The sequence below is a fragment of the Abramis brama genome (assembly GCF_963993115.1).
Source record: "Abramis brama genome assembly, chromosome: 12".
NCBI classification, from domain to species: Eukaryota; Metazoa; Chordata; class Actinopteri; order Cypriniformes; family Leuciscidae; genus Abramis; species Abramis brama.
Window position 1 is genome coordinate 41,731,377 of NC_139974.1, and position 21,484 is coordinate 41,752,860.

The window sequence follows — 21,484 nt, forward strand, 5'->3', positions numbered from 1 at the left end:
CCACACAATCCCACATATAGCCAATAACCGCACAATCCCCCATATACCCAATAACCACACAATCCCACATATAGCCAATAACCGCACAATCCCCCATATACTCAATAACCACACAATCCCCCATATATTCAATAACCGCACGATCCCCATATACTCAATAACCGCACGATCCCCCATATACTCAATAACCGCACAGACTTAGTCATGTGTCATGTCTCTCTCTCTCTCTCTCTGCTTTGAATAAGACAGAGATTGAAACAGTATTTGCTCTGGCAGCTTCTGCTCATCTAACGACAGCGTCTCCTGCTAAATCTGCTGTTTAATGAGAGTGAAGAGTGTGCAGCTCTGAGTGTTAATGTCATGTTTACTCAACAGAAGAGCTCGCTGTGAGTAACGGCACACAAAACACACACACACACACACACACAGACACACACACACCATTAGATCTGCACAGCTGCTCAGCCATACGTTTCCATTACAGCACGACTCTGATTTAACCATGTGCAAAGAAGACGAGTGTGTGAGGCTGTCAAGTCGGATCGGTTGTGTACTTCTTTAGCTGGAGTTGATTGTGTCCAGGTTTTTTAATTAACTTTTCCACTCACCGGCCAATTTGGCTACAACATTTTTAAGTTACTGGCCATTCAGAACTTCTACTAGCTAAAAATAAGGAAGATTTAAAAAAAATAAATAATAATAATAATAATTTGTATATATATATATATAGCTGCGACATAGTTAATCTGGTTTATTTCTCTTCTTATTTATATATATATATATATATTATAAAATTTGGATTTCAGACATTCATTTCTTATTCATACAAAATCCTGTCATCCAGCATCTCCTCCCTTCCTCTTTTATTCTCATCCTTTTCACCATAAATGTGTTTTAGTTGGACAGATCAATACAGTACAAAGAACATCAAAAAATGTAGATGTTGGAAAATAACAATGTCTTTTCTGTTCACCAAATGCTTTTTAATCTTCACTATTGCTTCAGTGGAAATGAACAAGCGCGCCGTTATTTGTTGCGTATTGACGTGTGTGTTCAAGTATTGATAGATGTGAAAGATATGAGCAGATTCTGTGCAATACTGTATTTAATATATCATGATGACTCATAAGTTTTTGCGCTAAAACCTGTGCAGATTTGGCTTCACGAACTTCCCCCGCAAAGTGAGTAATCGTAATAAGTAAGGCCTAATTGCCTCGTGATTTGACAGCGTTTCCCGCCACAGCTGATTTTAACCAGCATTTGGCAAGTGTTTATTTCTAACCCTGACTGTGTGTTTCCTCAGAGCTCTTCCACACACTCACCCACGAGAAGGCCACCGTTCGAGGCTCCGTTGATGGTGATCCGGTCGGCTCTGGTGAATCCCTCTCGGATCAGGTACTCGGCCGCACACTGGAAGTCATCGAAACAGTTCTGCTTGTTCCCAAGAGTGCCAGCTGAAATCAAAAGCCTTTCTTTAAAGCCTTCCGAAGTTCAAAGATGCACATGGGAGAGGGGGGCGGGGTAAACTGTGCCACTTCTACTGAAGTTGTCATGAGGTCATATTAGATAATAATAACTTTACTGTATTTAAATGTCCCATATGAACTGTGAGTTGAAGTGTGTGTAAGGTACAGGCTTAGAAATATGATTTCTCAAAAAATGAAAGATGAGGAAATATGTGGACATAAATACATTTTAATTTTAAAAATATTTCATGTTTAAATTTTAAATCAAAAATACACACTGCAAAAATGATGTTCTTCCTCAGTGTTTCTGTCTTGTTTTCCAGCACAAATATCTCAACATTCTTAAATCAAGATACATTTACTGGAGAAGCAACATGACTGAAGATATTAAGTCTTGTTTTCTGAAGAAGAAGGAAATGCGAGTTTATGCTTAAAACAAGAACACATATCTGTCAGTTGAGTCAGAAAAAGAGAAAACGAGAGAAAACAAGATGATTTTTCGGAACCACAAACTCGCTTCATTTTTTTTTTTCTTCAGAAAACAAGACTTAATATCTTCAGTCATTTTGCTTATAATATAGGTTACTGCATATTTGCATATAGGTTATAATTAGATTATATCTTGATAACAAGACAAATATACAGAGGAAGAAAGTAACTTTTTGCAGAGTAGTACTTACTCAAAAATGTAACCAGAAAAGGTTAATGGTATTTGATTGTAGTGAATTTTGGTTTTTCGTTTTTAAAAATATACAAACAAAATAATTACAGTGAATAAAATCTTAATGCAAGGAAAAAGTTTGTAATAAGTCTTCAATATTACCACATTTAAATGTCTTAATTAAAATATTAATATGATGTTTTTTTTTCTAAATATATGGTCATATGAAAACAATTGAGTGTTTAAACTTTTAAGATTATTTTATTTTTAGATGAGCACTGCAGGACACAGTTCACTACTTCTATTCTTTTTTAAAAATATTTAATTGTTATTGTAATGTTATAGAGCAAGTTCTGACATTTTGGTTTCAAACAGTCATTCTGTACTTCAGGCCTACAGAGGAGCAGATTGTCAGATAAGTGACTCAGATACACTTTTAAAGCTGGTATTAAGTTCACTTTCATGCAGAGTCATCAGAAACCTTCTGAGAGTTTCACATCAATCCCTCAGATCCAGCTCAAGATCCACCACAGCTGTCATTAAACTCTTATTTGTTTGTTTGTTAGTTTATTAATTAGATATTTATATATTATTAATTATATATTTTTTTTTTATTTAATATATTATTTATATATGTTTTTGTTATTATTGTATTTATTTATTAATATGTATTATATGTTTATTTTTATGTTTTATTTTTTATTATTAACATATGTTTATTATTTATATTGTTATTTTTAGTTTTTATTCATTTCTACTTGATGTATTTGTTTGAAGCGGGCATTGAACACACACCTTTGTGCCAGGTTTGCCCGTACTCTCCTCCTCCTCGGATGTTTGCCACGGCCAGGATCCCACCCAGGTGTCTTATGAACAGCAGGTACGCAGAACTGCACGCACACACACACACACAAATATTGAGCTATTTTTTGTATATTTGTATACTTTAGTCAAACACACACAGAGATCTTCACACTGACTTGTAGTGCGGCTGGATTGAGTTCTCGAATCCTCCGTATCCGTACAGGAACACCGGATGAGATCCGTCTCTCTCGATGCCGCACGCGTGAACCAGGAACATCGGGATCTGTGTGCCGTCTTTACTGGGGTAAAACACCTGGAACACACACATTCAGCTGTGTATTATTACACTACCGCTCAAACGTTCACAATAATTAGAGAATATATACACACACACAAATACATGATATGCCATGATACATTTTCTTTTATTTTTCAGGATTCTTTGATGAATAGAAAGTAAAAAAAAAAAACAGTATTTATTTGAAATATTGAAATATTATCTTTTGTAACATTATAAATGTCTTTAATGTCACTTCTGATCAATTTAATGCATCCTTGTTAAACTTAGTAATAATCATAAATGTTTCTTGAGCATCAAATCCTCATATTAGAGTGATTTCTGAAGGATCATGTGACACTGAAGACTGGAGTAATGATGCTGAAAATTCAGCTTTGATCACAGGAATAAATTACACTTTACTATATATTCACATAGAAAACAGCTGATTTACACTGGAATAATATTTCACTGTTTTTGATCAAATAAATGCAGCAGAAGAGACTCTTGACAGGTAGTGTATATATTATAGAGTATATCTGTGTTATTGGGGGACGGACCTGAGTGGTCTGGTAGTCGCTGGACTGGACTCCCTTCACCTCCACCTGCCGGAACACCGTGGGCTCGGGGTCGGCCCGACTCAGGTCACAGTGGTAGATTATGCCTGAGCGATTACATACAGACAATAAACACACTTTTCTCACTCCAGAAATCCATGTGAACTACTGTTTTTACTATAGCGATGCACCGATATGAACATTTTGGCAGATACCGATAATTCTTTATATTTGAAAGCCGATAACCGATATTTTGGCTGATAAACCTAAATCCAAGTTTTTATATCATTTTTGAGAGCCTGATTTAAAAAATAAAAGTCTCACCATTAAAATCCATGTCCCAAACACACAATCATGATGTTCTTCTTATTATAATTGTATAGCCTATATGACAGACTTGTGCTGCAAATGTTGCACTTAATTCAACAGTAATTTTCTTTTTTGAAGTGATTCTACTCATATTTCAAGTAATTCAAACCCATCAACAGTCGCATCTGAAGCGTCTCAGCTGAAGGAAATAATACATTATTTATCGGCTTTAATATATCGGCCAAAATGTTTTACTGGGCCGATAACGATAACATTAAAAATAATCATATATCGGCCGATATATCGTGCATCCCTAGTTTTCACCGCTGCAGTAGTTTCCTCATACTTTGTATATTTTGTACATGTTTTGATCATTTCAGTGCACTTTACCCGGTGTAGTGAACGAGGGGAACTTGTAGTAGATGTTTTAGTGCACTTTACCCGGTGTAGTGAACGAGATGAACTTGTAGAAGATGTTTTAGTGCACTTTACCCGGTGTAGTGAACGAGGGGAACTTGTAGAAGATGTTTTAGTGCACTTTACCCGGTGTAGTGAACGAGGGGAACTTGTAGAAGATGTTTTAGTGCACTTTACCCCGTGTAGTGAACGAGGGGAACTTGTAGTAGATGTTTTAGTGCACTTTACCCCGTGTAGTGAGCGAGGTGAACTTGTAGTAGATGTTTTAGTGCACTTTACCCGGTGTAGTGAACGAGATGAACTTGTAGTAGATGTTTTAGTGCACTTTACCCGGTGTAGTGAACGAGGTGAACTTGTAGAAGATGTTTTAGTGCACTTTACCCGGTGTAGTGAACGAGATGAACTTGTAGTAGATGTTTTAGTGCACTTTACCCGGTGTAGTGAACGAGATGAACTTGTAGAAGATGTTTTAGTGCACTTTACCCCGTGTAGTGAGCGAGGTGAACTTGTAGTAGATGTTTTAGTGCACTTTACCCGGTGTAGTGAACGAGGGGAACTTGTAGTAGATGTTTTAGTGCACTTTACCCCGTGTAGTGAACGAGCTGAACTTGTAGTAGATGTTTTAGTGCACTTTACCCGGTGTAGTGAACGAGCTGAACTTGTAGTCGATGTTTTAGTGCACTTTACCCGGTGTAGTGAACGAGCTGAACTTGTAGTAGATGTTTTAGTGCACTTTACCCGGTGTAGTGAACGAGGTAAACTTGTAGAAGATGTTTTAGTGCACTTTACCCGGTGTAGTGAACGAGCTGAACTTTTAGTAGATGTTTTAGTGCACTTTACCCGGTGTAGTGAACGAGCTGAACTTGTAGTAGATGTTTTAGTGCACTTTACCCGGTGTAGTGAACGAGGTAAACTTGTAGAAGATGTTTTAGTGCACTTTACCCGGTGTAGTGAACGAGCTGAACTTGTAGAAGATGTTTTAGTGCACTTTACCCGGTGTAGTGAACGAGCTGAACTTGTAGTAGATGTTTTAGTGCACTTTACCCGGTGTAGTGAACGAGCTGAACTTGTAGTAGATGTTTTAGTGCACTTTACCCATTGTAGTGAGCGAGGTGAACTTGTAGTCGATGTTTTAGTGCACTTTACCCGGTGTAGTGAACGAGCTGAACTTTTAGTAGATGTTTTAGTGCACTTTACCCGGTGTAGTGAACGAGCTGAACTTGTAGTAGATGTTTTAGTGCACTTTACCCGGTGTAGTGAACGAGCTGAACTTGTAGAAGATGTTTTAGTGCACTTTACCCGGTGTAGTGAACGAGCTGAACTTGTAGAAGATGTTTTAGTGCACTTTACCCGGTGTAGTGAACGAGCTGAACTTGTAGTAGATGTTTTAGTGCACTTTACCCGGTGTAGTGAACGAGGTAAACTTGTAGAAGATGTTTTAGTGCACTTTACCCGGTGTAGTGAACGAGCTGAACTTGTAGTAGATGTTTTAGTGCACTTTACCCGGTGTAGTGAACGAGCTGAACTTGTAGTAGATGTTTTAGTGCACTTTACCCGTTGTAGTGAGCGAGGTGAACTTGTAGTAGATGTTTTAGTGCACTTTACCCGGTGTAGTGAACGAGGGGAACTTGTAGTAGATGTTTTAGTGCACTTTACCCGGTGTAGTGAACGAGCTGAACTTGTAGTAGATGTTTTAGTGCACTTTACCCGGTGTAGTGAACGAGGTGAACATGTAGTAGATGTTTTAGTGCACTTTACCCGGTGTAGTGAACGAGGTGAACATGTAGTAGATGTTTTAGTGCACTTTACCCGGTGTAGTGAACGAGCTGAACTTGTAGTAGATGTTTTAGTGCACTTTACCCGGTGTAGTGAACGAGCTGAACTTGTAGTAGATGTTTTAGTGCACTTTACCCGATGTAGTGAACGAGGTAAACTTGTAGTAGATGTTTTAGTGCACTTTACCCGGTGTAGTGAACGAGCTGAACTTGTAGTAGATGTTTTAGTGCACTTTACCCGGTGTAGTGAACGAGGTAAACTTGTAGAAGATGTTTTAGTGCACTTTACCCGGTGTAGTGAACGAGCTGAACTTGTAGAAGATGTTTTAGTGCACTTTACCCGTTGTAGTGAGCGAGGTAAACTTGTAGAAGATGTTTTAGTGCACTTTACCCGGTGTAGTGAACGAGCTGAACTTGTAGTAGATGTTTTAGTGCACTTTACCCGTTGTAGTGAGCGAGGTGAACTTGTAGTAGATGTTTTAGTGCACTTTACCCGGTGTAGTGAACGAGGGGAACTTGTAGTAGATGTTTTAGTGCACTTTACCCGGTGTAGTGAACGAGCTGAACTTGTAGTAGATGTTTTAGTGCACTTTACCCGGTGTAGTGAACGAGGTGAACATGTAGTAGATGTTTTAGTGCACTTTACCCGGTGTAGTGAACGAGGTGAACTTGTAGAAGATGTTTTAGTGCACTTTACCCGGTGTAGTGAACGAGCTGAACTTGTAGTAGATGTTTTAGTGCACTTTACCCGGTGTAGTGAACGAGGTGAACATGTAGTAGATGTTTTAGTGCACTTTACCCGATGTAGTGAACGAGGTGAACTTGTAGAAGATGTTTTAGTGCACTTTACCCGGTGTAGTGAACGAGCTGAACTTGTAGTAGATGTTTTAGTGCACTTTACCCGGTGTAGTGAACGAGGTAAACTTGTAGAAGATGTTTTAGTGCACTTTACCCGGTGTAGTGAACGAGGTAAACTTGTAGAAGATGTTTTAGTGCACTTTACCCGGTGTAGTGAACGAGGTAAACTTGTAGAAGATGTTTTAGTGCACTTTACCCGGTGTAGTGAACGAGGTAAACTTGTAGAAGATGTTTTAGTGCACTTTACCCGGTGTAGTGAACGAGGTAAACTTGTAGTAGATGTTTTAGTGCACTTTACCCGGTGTAGTGAACGAGGTAAACTTGTAGAAGATGTTTTAGTGCACTTTACCCGGTGTAGTGAACGAGCTGAACTTGTAGTAGATGTTTTAGTGCACTTTACCCGGTGTAGTGAACGAGGTAAACTTGTAGAAGATGTTTTAGTGCACTTTACCCGGTGTAGTGAACGAGCTGAACTTGTAGTAGATGTTTTAGTGCACTTTACCCGGTGTAGTGAACGAGCTGAACTTGTAGTAGATGTTTTAGTGCACTTTACCCGGTGTAGTGAACGAGGTGAACTTGTAGAAGATGTTTTAGTGCACTTTACCCGGTGTAGTGAACGAGGTGAACTTGTAGTAGATGTTTTAGTGCACTTTACCCGGTGTAGTGAACGAGGTGAACTTGTAGTAGATGTTTTAGTGCACTTTACCCGGTGTAGTGAACGAGGTAAACTTGTAGAAGAAGTCAGCGTGTTTCTTCTTGCAGCTCAGACCGACGACAGTTCCCACATCTAACGGCAGGTCTCGGATCAGTTTCCCCGACTCTAGTTCATACAGCTGTAAGATGTCCTTCACGTCATGCACATAATTCACCAGCAGGAAGCGCTGGTTCACACACTCCACGAACCCTGCGCACCGGATACACACACACACTGTCGTTCTGCAGCTCTTTCGTTTTTATTGGAAATGAGTTAATGATAGTGTGGGTGAAGAGGAAGCGTGTGTGTGTGTGCGTGTGTGTGTAGCTTGTGACAGTTTCACACAAATATGTTGACTAAATACTAAGAAAATAGTTTCCAAAATATTTCAAATTAATATTTTTAACTTTAATCTTTAACATGTCACTTTGTCACATTATTAGTTTTAATTCTATACAATTTATTAATTATAATTTCTGTTGGGCAGAATAATTCTTAAAATTCTTAAAAACATTTCCAGGGTAATAACAGGAAATGTTTAATAGCTTTTTTGTAATGAAGAATAGAGAGTATGTGTCTTAACAGAAATTTACCTTTAAAAATAAAACTACCTTAATAAAAATATTCAGTGTAAAAACTGGCCTCTCCAAAAAGAAAAGAAAAGCAAAAGATTGATGCTCATTGTTGGTTCGTGTTAGTTAATGCATTTGTTAACTAATGAACCTTATTGTGAAGTGTTACCGAATGTTTGATAAGCAGCTGTCTAACATCAACCCCATGTTTCGACTACCTTTATTCTTATTTTTCTGGATATTTCTGGGGGTTCTCCAGATGTTCTCTTACCCAGGACGTCCTTCTCATGCTGGGGAATGAGTGTTTTCCAGTGCTCCTGCTCTGGTTTCTGCAGGTCTATGGTAATGAGACGGTAACGAGGAGCCTCCAGGTTGGTGCGTAGAGTGAAGACAGTGCCCTCGTTGGTGATGTACGTGTACTGCGCTTCAAACGTGTCCACTAACTTCACCCACGGCAGCAAACCTTCAATAACAGCGTAATATATATCTTATAATATACTGTATATTGGTGTGAGTGTGTATATATACACATACATGCATACATAAATACATGCATTCAGTACATGCATAAATACATTACATGCATACATACATACACACATAGCACACATACATACATGCATACATACACGCATACATACATACATACATGCATACATGCATACATACAGTACATGCATACATACATACATACATACATGCATACATACATACATACATACAGTACATGCATACATAGATACATACATGCATACAAACATGCATGAATACATTACATACATACATACATACATGCATACATATATAAATACATACATACACGCATTCAGTACATGCATACAAACATGCATAAATACATTACATGCATACATACATACATATATATATACATGCATGCATACATACATACATATGAGGCGCCACGTAGGATTTAAATCAGACTTCGCTCATCAATACATACATAACACACGTGCATATACACCTATAAATTACTCGCATATACATGTATACTATTGGATGTTCAAAATACATATATGAAATACACATGCACACTAATATGAAATCCATACCAATACATATTATGTTAGTCATGAATGCATATACACTTGTGCATAACTTGCATATACATATAAACTTGACGCACGCATACACCTATAAACACTCGCACATACATATAAACTTCCATGCATATACACCTATAAATACTCGCATATACATATAAACTTCCATGCATATACACCTATAAACACTCGCACATACATATAAACTTCCATGCATATACACCTATAAACACTTGCACATACATATAACTCGATGCGCGCATACACATCCATAAAACACTCGCGCATAAATAAAACGTGGATGCATGCTTTGTGTATATATGTATATGCAAGTGATTTCATATGTGGATGTGCGTGAACTTTTCAGTGTAAAAGGAAGTCATTTGTGCGTACACGGAATTAACCTGCCTTTTTGATAGTTTGTTTTCCAATTTGAAATGAAAAAAGCATAAACGAGAAAACGGCCCCTTTATTCGTTTTTTTTGTTTTAATAAAAAAAAGAAAAAAAAGCCTAAGCCTCTTACGTTGTTGATTTATATTTCAAACAAGAATTCGACATTTGCTCGCAATGTTTTTCTTACAAAAAATCTCATCATTTTGCAGGACAATTGTCTATTACAGTATACAACACAGATAGAAGGGTGCCAATAAATCTGTGGTGATATAGCCTACAACACGCTTTAAGAAAAGTTTATTTCCATCACACTGTAAAGTGGTTTTAGATATTAGCCTACATATAGATTACATATACCAAAGATTTTACATATAAACTGGGTCAGCATACTGTTAATTACAGTTAGTACCATGGGAAGTATAGGGGTGCTGATGTGACCCCTGGCGTGGAGCCCATGAAGAAATATGGTTGGGGATAAAAGTTCACACAAACAAAACCAAAAAACTGTGGTGTTTAGCCTATAGGCATACATATTACGTGTGTTTGTTTTTATTTATGCTGTATTATAAAATACCCATATTATAACAAATAAATAAAATATATTTGGAAATTGCCCTTTAAAACGAAGGCTCAGTTTGTGGTTCACAATTATTTGATTAAAAACAACAAAAACAATAAAACAAAGACAAAGTCACTTATATTAAACACTTTTTTATTGATTTTTTTGTTAACAGAAGTTATCTAGCACCTTTAATTGCCTTCGCTATCGTCCTGTCAATCATCTGTCTCATTCTCGCGGGTCGCGGCTATGATTACAGTTTCAGTAAAAATGTATTTCTCCATCATCGGTACCCACCCTCAGCCGATTGGCATTACAGTATTTGCAATCACCATCCCGTGTCAAAACGGAGCGTCTAAAAGAAAAGTTCTGACTGCTGACTGAACATTGGTCAGTGAGCCTCTCCCGCTCGGCGCTGTCAAGCGCAGCTTCACCACACAGATTTAACTCCGCACAGCTAAATAAAACAGGCTGGTGGCAGACTAATAATTAATATTTCTGATGTAAAGATTTCTGTGAAACGCGTAAAGTTGCACAGAAGAAAGCCTAATAGGACCTGCCCTGTACAGTTTAAGAATCTGTAGCCATAGTAGAGGACTATTATTTTGTTGAACAGACCCGAGCGACAACTGATGACGTCACATGCTCAGACTTGCTTGACCAATCGGCGGAAGGGGGCGTGTCAGGCCGCCCACATGTGGAAAACGAATTTTGAAGTCATTTATTCGTTTTTTGCCTGTGAACTAAAAAAAACGAAAAATCAAGCCGAAATCTCGTTTTTTCGGGGTTTTTTTTTTTAAACGAAAAAACAAATAAAGGGGCCGTTTTATCGTTTATGCTTATTTAATTTCAAATTGGAAAACAAACTATCAAAATGACACAAATGACTTTTACACTGAAATGCCTTCCGGTTACGCTGAAATGACTTCCTTTTACACTGAAATGCCTTCCGGTTACGCTGAAATGCCTTCCTTTTACACTGAAATGCCTTCCTTTTACACTGAAATGCCTTCCGGTTACACTGAAATACCTTCCTTTTACACTGAAATGCCTTCCGGTTACGCTGAAATGCCTTCCGGTTACACTGAAAAGTTCACGCACATCCACATATGAAATCACTCGCATATACATATATACACAAAGCATGCATCCACGTTTTATTTATGCGCGAGTGTTTTATGGATGTGTATGCGCGCATCGAGTTACATGTATGTGCGAGTGTTTATAGGTGTATATGCATGGAAGTTTATATGTATGTGCGAGTGTTTATAGGTGTATATGCATGGAAGTTTATATGTATATGCGAGTATTTATAGGTGTATATGCATGGAAGTTTATATGTATGTGCGAGTGTTTATAGGTGTATGCGTGCGTCAAGTTTATATGTATATGCAAGTTATGCACAAGTGTATATGCATTCATGACTAACATAATATGTATTGGTATGGATTTCATATTAGTGTGCACGTGTATTTCATATATGTATTTTGAACATCCAATAGTATACATGTATATGCGAGTAATTTATAGGTGTATATGCACGTGTGTTATGTATGTATTGATGAGCGAAGTTTGATTTAAATCCTACGTGGCGCCTCATACATACATGCATACATACACACATAGCACACATACATACATGCATACATACACACATACATACATACAGTACATGCATACATACAAATACATACATGACCCCAGTGTTCTGACCTGTGACCCCAGTATTCTGACCTGTGACCCCAGATTTCTGACCTGTGACCCCAGTATTCTGACCTGTGACCCCAGTATTCTGACCTGTGTCCCAGTATTCTGACCTGTGACCCCAGTATTCTGACCTATGACCCCAGTATTCTGACCTGTGTCCCAGTATTCTGACCTGTGTCCCAGTATGGTCATTCTGACTTGTGACCCCAGTATTCTGACCTGTGACCCCAGTATTCTGATCCCAGTATTCCCCCAGTATTCTGACCTGTGACCTCAGTATTCTGACCTGTGACCCCAGTATTCTGACCTATGACCCCAGTATTCTGACCTGTGTCCCAGTATTATGACCTGTGACCCCAGTATTCTGACCTGTGTCCCAGTATTCTGACCTGTGACCCCAGTATTCTGATCCCAGTATTCCCCCAGTATTCTGACCTGTGTCCCAGTATTCTGACCTGTGACCCCAGTATTCTGATCCCAGTATTCCCCCAGTATTCTGACCTGTGACCTCAGTATTCTGACCTGTGACCCCAGTATTCTGACCTATGACCCCAGTATTCTGACCTGTGTCCCAGTATTATGACCTGTGACCCCAGTATTCTGACCTGTGTCCCAGTATTCTGACCTGTGACCCCAGTATTCTGATCCCAGTATTCCCCCAGTATTCTGACCTCTGTTCCAGTATTCTGACCTGTGACCCCAGTATTCTGATCCCAGTATTCCCCCAGTATTCTGACCTGTGACCTCAGTATTCTGACCTGTGACCCCAGTATTCTGACCTATGACCCCAGTATTCTGACCTGTGTCCCAGTATTATGACCTGTGACCCCAGCATTCTGACCTGTGTCCCAGTATTCTGATCTGTGACCCCAGTATTCTGATCCCAGTATTCCCCCAGTATTCTGACCTGTGTCCCAGTATTCTGACCTGTGTTCCAGTATTCTGACCTGTGACCCCAGTATTCTGACCTGTGACCCCAGTATTCTGATCCCAGTATTCCCCCAGTATTCTGACCTGTGTCCCAGTATTCTGACCTGTGACCCCAGTATTCTGATCCCAGTATTCCCCCAGTATTCTGACCTGTGACCTCAGTATTCTGACCTGTGACCCCAGTATTCTGACCTATGACCCCAGTATTCCAACCTGTGTCCCAGTATTCTGACCTGTGACCTCAGTATTCTGACCTGTGACCCCAGTGTTCTGACCTGTGTCCCAGTATTATGACCTGTGACCCCAGTATTCTGACCTGTGTCCCAGTATTCTGACCTGTGACCCCAGTATTCTGATCCCAGTATTCCCCCAGTATTCTGACCTGTGTCCCAGTATTCTGACCTGTGACCCCAGTATTCTGACCTGTGACCCCAGTAATCTGATCCCAGTATTCCCCCAGTATTCCGACCTGTGTCCCAGTATTCTGACCTGTGACCCCAGTATTCTGACCTGTGACCCCAGTATTCTGACCTGTGTCCCAGTATTATGACCTGTGACCCCAGTATTCTGACCTGTGACCCCAGTATTCTGATCCCAGTATTCCCCCAGTATTCTGACCTCTGTCCCAGTATTCTGACCTGTGTCCCAGTATTCTGACCTGTGACCCCAGTATTCTGATCCCAGTATTCCCCCAGTATTCTGATCCCAGTATTCCCCCAGTATTCTGACCTGTGTTCCAGTATTCTGACCTGTGACCCCAGTATTCTGACCTGTGACCCCAGTATTCTGATCCCAGTATTCCCCCAGTATTCTGACCTGTGTCCCAGTATTCTGACCTGTGACCCCAGTATTCTGATCCCAGTATTCCCCCAGTATTCTGACCTGTGACCTCAGTATTCTGACCTGTGACCCCAGTATTCTGACCTATGACCCCAGTATTCCAACCTGTGTCCCAGTATTCTGACCTGTGACCTCAGTATTCTGACCTGTGACCCCAGTGTTCTGACCTGTGTCCCAGTATTATGACCTGTGACCCCAGTATTCTGACCTGTGTCCCAGTATTCTGACCTGTGACCCCAGTATTCTGATCCCAGTATTCCCCCAGTATTCTGACCTGTGTCCCAGTATTCTGACCTGTGACCCCAGTATTCTGACCTGTGACCCCAGTAATCTGATCCCAGTATTCCCCCAGTATTCCGACCTGTGTCCCAGTATTCTGACCTGTGACCCCAGTATTCTGACCTGTGACCCCAGTATTCTGACCTGTGTCCCAGTATTATGACCTGTGACCCCAGTATTCTGACCTGTGACCCCAGTATTCTGATCCCAGTATTCCCCCAGTATTCTGACCTCTGTCCCAGTATTCTGACCTGTGTCCCAGTATTCTGACCTGTGACCCCAGTATTCTGATCCCAGTATTCCCCCAGTATTCTGACCTGTGTCCCAGTATTCTGACCTGTGTTCCAGTATTCTGACCTGTGACCCCAGTATTCTGATCCCAGTATTCCCCCAGTATTCTGACCTGTGACCCCAGTATTCTGATCCCAGTATTCCCCCAGTATTCCGACCTGTGTCCCAGTATTCTGACCTGTGACCCCAGTATTCTGACCTGTGACCCCAGTATTCTGACCTGTGTCCCAGTATTATGACCTGTGACCCCAGTATTCTGACCTGTGACCCCAGTATTCTGATCCCAATATTCCCCCAGTATTCTGACCTCTGTCCCAGTATTCTGACCTGTGTCCCAGTATTCTGACCTGTGACCCCAGTATTCTGATCCCAGTATTCCCCCAGTATTCTGACCTGTGTCCCAGTATTCTGACCTGTGTTCCAGTATTCTGACCTGTGACCCCAGTATTCTGATCCCAGTATTCCCCCAGTATTCTGACCTGTGACCCCAGTATTCTGATCCCAGTATTCCCCCAGTATTCTGACCTGTGTCCCAGTATTCTGACCTGTGACCCCAGTATTCTGACCTGTATCCCAGTATTCTGACCTGTGACCCCAGTATTCTGACCTGTGACCCCAGTATTCTGATCCCAGTATTCCCCCAGTATTCTGACCTGTGTCCCAGTATTCTGACCTGTGACCCCAGTATTCTGACCTGTGACCCCAGTATTCTGACTTGTGACCCCAGTATTGATCCCAGTATTCCCCCAGTATTCTGACCTGTGTCCCAGTATTCTGACCTGTGTTCCAGTATTCTGACCTGTGACCCCAGTATTCTGATCCCAGTATTCCCCCAGTATTCTGACCTGTGACCCCAGTATTCTGATCCCAGTATTCCCCCAGTATTCTGACCTGTGTCCCAGTATTCTGACCTGTGACCCCAGTATTCTGACCTGTATCCCAGTATTCTGACCTGTGACCCCAGTATTCTGACCTGTGACCCCAGTATTCTGATCCCAGTATTCCCCCAGTATTCTGACCTGTGTCCCAGTATTCTGACCTGTGACCCCAGTATTCTGACCTGTGACCCCAGTATTCTGACTTGTGACCCCAGTATTGATCCCAGTATTCCCCCAGTATTCTGACCTGTGACCCCAGTATTCTGACCTATGACCCCAGTATTCTGACCTGTGTCCCAGTATTCTGACCTGTGTCCCAGTATTCTGACCTGTGACCCCAGTATTCTGACCTGTGTCCCAGTATTCTGACCTGTGACCCCAGTATTCTGACCTGTGACCCCAGTATTCTGACCTGTGTCCCAGTATTCTGACCTGTGACCCCAGTATTCTGACCTGTGTCCCAGTATTCTGACCTGTGTCCCAGTATTCTGACCTGTGACCTCAGTATTCTGACCTATGATCCCAGTATTCTGACCTATGACCCCAGTATTCTGACCTGTGTCCCAGTATTCTGAACTGTGTCCCAGTATTCTGACCTGTGACCTCAGTATTCTGACCTATGACCCCAGTATTCTGACCTGTGACCCAGTATTCTGACCTGTGACCCAGTATTCTGACCTGTGATCCCGTTGGGAAGCTTGTTCAGGTCACAGTACCACAGACGGTTGACCGGCTCACAGCCTTCAGTGATGGACAGCACTGCAAACCTGCCATCATCAGAGACCTAAACAGCAGCAACAGGAGGAAAGAGAATCACATGAAACAAGAGAACAGGTGTTGTGTGAAACGTGGGGGCAAGTTGCATCATGTAATCTTCCTGAATAGTGGGTTTTGTGTAAATTAGCAGTCCACTTACGGTAAGGTTACTGTGCCATTTTGGGTTTTCAGGAAATTCTGCCACCAGGACGTCTTGTGATTGGCTCGTGCCGATGACGTGGTAGTACAGTTTCTGGTTTAGGTTTGTTGTGGTCTCAGTGCCTAGGATGGAAATAACACAAGCCAATCACTGGAAGTATTTGCATATTTTAAAACAAAGCGTCTGGATTGTGAAAGTTGGGCGTTGCATGTACTGTACCACACTGGAACCAGACCAATACAAAAAGTATTTTCTTCCTCAGTGTTTCTGTCTTGTTTTCCAGTACAAATACCTAAACATTCTTAAATCAAGATAGAAGCAAAATGACACAAGATAATAAAATTTGATACAAAAATGAAGTGAGATTTTGCTTAAAACAAGAAAAAAAATCTCTGCTGACAAAGTAATAAAAATAATCTAGTTTCCCCTTTGAATAAAGATTATATTTCTGACTCCACTGACTGATATTTGTTCTTGTTTTAAGCACAAACTCACTTCATTTTCATGATCTTGTTTCAGAAACCAAGACTTAATATGTTCAGTCATTTTGATTCTCCAGTAAATGTATTTTTACACTAGTGTGATCAGGACACTATAGTTCATTTATGTAAGTGAGGAGAGCAAAATAAAGTAAACTGAGACATATTACACCCAAATATTCTTCATCCAGAGACTACCAGTGACATTATAAACATTTGGGACCAGAAATGATTCGGACACTTTGAGCTGATCATGTTTTGCTGAAGTGTGTTTTCTTTAATTGCTAATGCTCTTTTTACACACAGACTGAACACAATGAAGCATTGCTTGGTGATTGGTTGAGCTAAACTGGTATTATCTAATTGTGTAGTTAAATTTAACAGCTGACAGATATTCAACATAATTCATGTGTGAGACAGTCTAACAGAAGGACGGACAAAACCAGTCAAATATCAACTGAGTTCATAACTCTGAGTTCTGCTCATATTTTATCACCATTTTCTAAATTATAGCGAATAAACTGTGATGATGTGAGGAATGTTGAAGGTGTGTGAGTGAAAACATTTTGGTTTGACTAAGTGATGTCAGTGAAGAAGGAGAGCCGTGTAGTTTTCCACAGATCAAGTCAAGTCTCCTTCATCTATACAGCGCTTTAACAATATAGATTGTTTCAAATCGGCTTTACAGTGATAACAGGAGATTACAGTAACAGAGATTGTTTAGGCTTTACAGCAGCTCTAGAATAAAGTTATTGTCCAGATAAAGTTAGTTTTGATTGATTCACTTCCGTTGCAAAGTTCATCAGTTATTATTAACTTAGGGGCCGCTAACACACACCGTTCTAACAGAAAACCCTTAACGCGCTCCGGCCACTCATTCACACACAACAGTGTTTGTTCGAGAACGCAAACCCTGAAACAGGTTCCAAGGTGCAAGCGGTGAAAAATGTTGAAGAGCGTTATCATCTCTGCGCAAACTTCAAAAACATGAATCTGTGAAAACGCTGACGGCGTTCACATGCGTATCACGTGTTCAGTCTATAGGTATGCGTGTTTGAATATAAATGTCTGCAGGCGTATAGTCTTTCTTTACAAATTGACCTCAACATATTTCTTGTCTGGCCTTAAAAATTCATAATACAGAATATTTTGTTGCTTCTGCGTATCAATGTGAACTGGGATCAGGTTTGATCTGTACAGGGGTGAAGAGGCCTTCACAGGGACTGAGCATCAGGACTGAACCAGCTTTAAGACTGTTGTGTATATTGTGTAATCGCAGTGTCGCACCGTCAGCTTTGCCGTCCTGTCGAGGGTAGCAGTTGTAGAAGATTCCCTTGGCGTCGTGTGTCCAGGCCAGGCAACTGAACTTCACTCTCTCCAGAACATCGGGCAGATCGACCAGGTCGTCGGCCCTCAGGAACCGGATCGTCACCCAATCCGAGCCGGCGCTGCTCAGACCGTACGCAAAATACTCACATTCCTCGGACAGGCGACCCACTGCACACACACAACCCGAGAGGACACATGAGCAACAAGTTCAGATCCAGATTTGATCATTTAAGTCAAAAGAGTTATTTTATTTTACCTCAGATTCCAGATTTTCAAATAGTTGTATCCAAATATTGTCCTATCCTAACAAACCATACATCAATGGAAAGCTTATTTATGCAGCTTTCAGATGATGTATAAATATCAATTTCAAAAAACTGACCCATGTGACTGGTTCTGTGGTCACATTTAAGAGCAAAACTGTCAGTTTGACTGGTTTGATTGAGGCTTCGGCTGCTATAAAATAAACCTCAGAGAGCAAGGAGTGGAAGATCAGAGTTCTTGTCAGTCAGGTTTACAGTCATAAAAATGTGTTCATCCACAGTTTAATTGATTTGATTCCATGTATGAATGTGCCTTAAAGCAGTGCAAACATTCCAGCTGTGTATTTTCCTGAAGATCCCTCAGGGCTCAGAACCGGTTCCTCAAACACTGCACATTTCTACAAGCGAGACTGCAGGAATTACCCATATGAGGGAAAGTAGTCGAGTTTCACATATATGCAAATAATCTGCTTTAATGTGTTTCTGCAGACAGAATATCAGATGGCCTGAAAACTACCGTGCTGAAATAGAAATGCATAAATGAAGAGATATACAGTCAGGCTGTGATTTTCATAATTCAATGCATCTCAGAAAAACTCCAGTTTTGTGTATGGAATGTTTTAAATGTCAGTATTTTTTTATTTATTTTTAATTAGTATAATTGCTTTTTGCATATTCATTTATTAATGTATTTACACGACCGTTCAAAAGTTTGGGGTCAGTAGGGTTTTTTTGTTTCTTTTTGTTTTAAAGAAATTAATACTTATATTCATCAAGGACTAAATTAATTAATTAAAAGTGACAGTAAAGACATTTATAATGTCAGAAAAGATTCTATTAAAAAAATGCTGTTCTTTTGAAGTTTCTATTCATCAAATAATCCTGAAAAATAAAATGTATCACAGTTTCCACAAAAATCTGTTTTCAACACTGATAATAATCATAAATGTTTGTTGATCATCAAATCATCATATCAGAGTGATTTCTGAAGGATCATGTGACACTGAAGACTGGAGTAATGATGCTGAAAATTCAGCTTTGATCACAGGAATAAATTACACTTTACTGTATATTCACATAGAAATCAGCTGATTTACACTGGAATAATATTTCACTGTTTTTACTGTATTTTGATCAAATAAATTCCGGCTTTCTCAGCCGACCCCAAACTTTTGAACATGAGTGCATTCATAGAAACCAAATTTCAGTATTATTTATGTAATGTTTCAAGTCTATATTCTTTCATTTTAATTAGTATATTTTTATGAACTCAATTATTTAATAATCTGTTTTTATTTATAGAATCAAAATGCTTATATAATGTTTTTAAAATCTTTTTAAAAAATCATTTTATTGAGTATAATTGTGTTTTTATGTACTTATTATCCCCCATATGCATGTATGTTTTTGTTGTTTGACCCTGGATACTGTGTGTGTTTTTAAACAGGAATGAAAACCTGTCGGGACACGCAAGGAAAGACTGAAGAGGCAGTGTGTGTGTGTGTTCACGACTCACTCTTGAGAGCCACGGTCCCGTCGTCTGAGTGTGTGTGTGTGTGTGTGTGTGTGTGTGTGTGTGTGTGTGTGTGTGTGTGTGTGTGTGTGTGTGTGTGTGTGTGTGTTCACGACTCACTCTTGAGAGCCACAGTCCCGTCGTCTGAGAGTGTGTTTGGGTCGAAGAACACCGACGCTGGACTGTCTAAAGAGTTCTGCACGTACAGGACGTTCTGGTTCTGCAAACCCTCGTTATAAGAATAGAAATATCTGCAATACAACATTGAATATGTGTATTTAAATTCAGTTAAGTTAATACTTATTTCATATCACATACAGATTTTGCCCAAGTTGACATTTTATTTTGTGCTATTTTTACAATGCATTGATGCAACAACAACATAATTGCAACAGCAATATAATACAGAATATGTAATATTAATATTCACCAGCGTGCTCACACAGACACACATACACACACACTCTCTCTCACTCACAAACACTCTCTCTCTCTATTTCTCTCTCTCTCTTTCTCACTCACACACACACTCTCACACACACTATCACTCTCTCTCACTCTCTCTCTCTCTCTCACTCACTCACACACACACACACTCACTCACACTCACGTAGTTGCAGAGTTGATTATAGTCAGCAGAGTGTGTAAAGTGGAGGAATGAGATACAGTGTAGGCATGTAAGCTGGTTCAGGACTGTAAAGCAGTGTGTGTTTGTGCGTGAGTGTGTGTGTGCGTGTGCGTGAGTCTGTGTGTGCGCGTGTGTGTGTGTCTCTGACCTTTGGCCTCTCTTGTAAGGACAGCTGTATTTGGGGTAGTTGTAGAGTTCGGTGAGCCGCTGATGAAAGCGTTCTCTAACGGCACACGAGTTCAGGAACGGCATCGTCAGCTTATTCTGCTCCTCCACAAACATCTGCAGGGAAGGTCAAACACACACACACACCTTGTTTATATGTAAACTGTTCTGCAGATTTCTTTGTTCCGGTGATGTGGGCCGCGGGTGGAGAAAAGAACAAACCAGGTAACGCCCGTTTCACACATACTCCGTGTGCAGTGCGTATGCGGAACGTATTTTTTTCCGTACCCATGTTAACAGGTTAGAGCTTTCACACTGCACACGGATGCGGTCCGGCGATCCGTTCAAGGTGCGGTGCGTGTACAGTGCAGCGATGGTGGACCGAGTCTATCGCCCGTTTCACACATACTCCGTGTGCGGTGCGTATGCGGTGCAGGAGCTGCACGCGCTATAGTGCTTTCACATATGATGCGTTTGCAGTGCGTAACTGACCCACGGCTGTACCACAAACACATACTCACTATTTGTATTTCAAATCCAGAAGTTATCAGCAACATTTATTTAAAAAAAGTTTTTTTGTCAGCATTGCCATTCTCTTTGTACACATATACTTTACTAGACGTATACGTTTGAACACAATTTAAACAACGTATTATTCAATGCATTACTTATATATTAAGTTCTTCAAGCAAGTGGTAAAATATTTAACCATGTACTTATATTAAAATCGCAAACATTTTAAATTAAAACTTAAAATTGACAAAAACAACCGACTCTAATGCCTTTTCTTTTGCATAATTTAAATCTTTTTACAATAAATCTTACATGTCACAAAGAACTTGTTTTTCCACCTCCTTAAAGT

The 21,484-nt window shown here is 40.2% G+C and overlaps 1 protein-coding gene across 1 annotated transcript in view; it reads right to left on the bottom strand.

Moving 5' to 3' along the window:
* The window catches only part of LOC311093112 (prolyl endopeptidase), a 33,772-nt gene that overhangs the window by 8,345 nt on the left and 3,943 nt on the right, over positions 1 to 21,484 (bottom strand). Inside the window, exons 3-13 of the mRNA XM_084130252.1 lie at positions 20,606 to 20,739; positions 19,950 to 20,080; positions 18,012 to 18,221; positions 16,246 to 16,367; positions 16,008 to 16,113; positions 8,662 to 8,853; positions 7,831 to 8,028; positions 3,769 to 3,872; positions 3,108 to 3,244; positions 2,923 to 3,017; positions 1,323 to 1,454 (exon numbers count right to left, since the gene is read on the bottom strand). Coding sequence (XP_083986378.1) covers positions 1,323 to 1,454; positions 2,923 to 3,017; positions 3,108 to 3,244; positions 3,769 to 3,872; positions 7,831 to 8,028; positions 8,662 to 8,853; positions 16,008 to 16,113; positions 16,246 to 16,367; positions 18,012 to 18,221; positions 19,950 to 20,080; positions 20,606 to 20,739 — 1,561 coding nt within the window. The remainder of the gene's footprint in view (positions 1 to 1,322; positions 1,455 to 2,922; positions 3,018 to 3,107; positions 3,245 to 3,768; positions 3,873 to 7,830; positions 8,029 to 8,661; positions 8,854 to 16,007; positions 16,114 to 16,245; positions 16,368 to 18,011; positions 18,222 to 19,949; positions 20,081 to 20,605; positions 20,740 to 21,484) is intronic.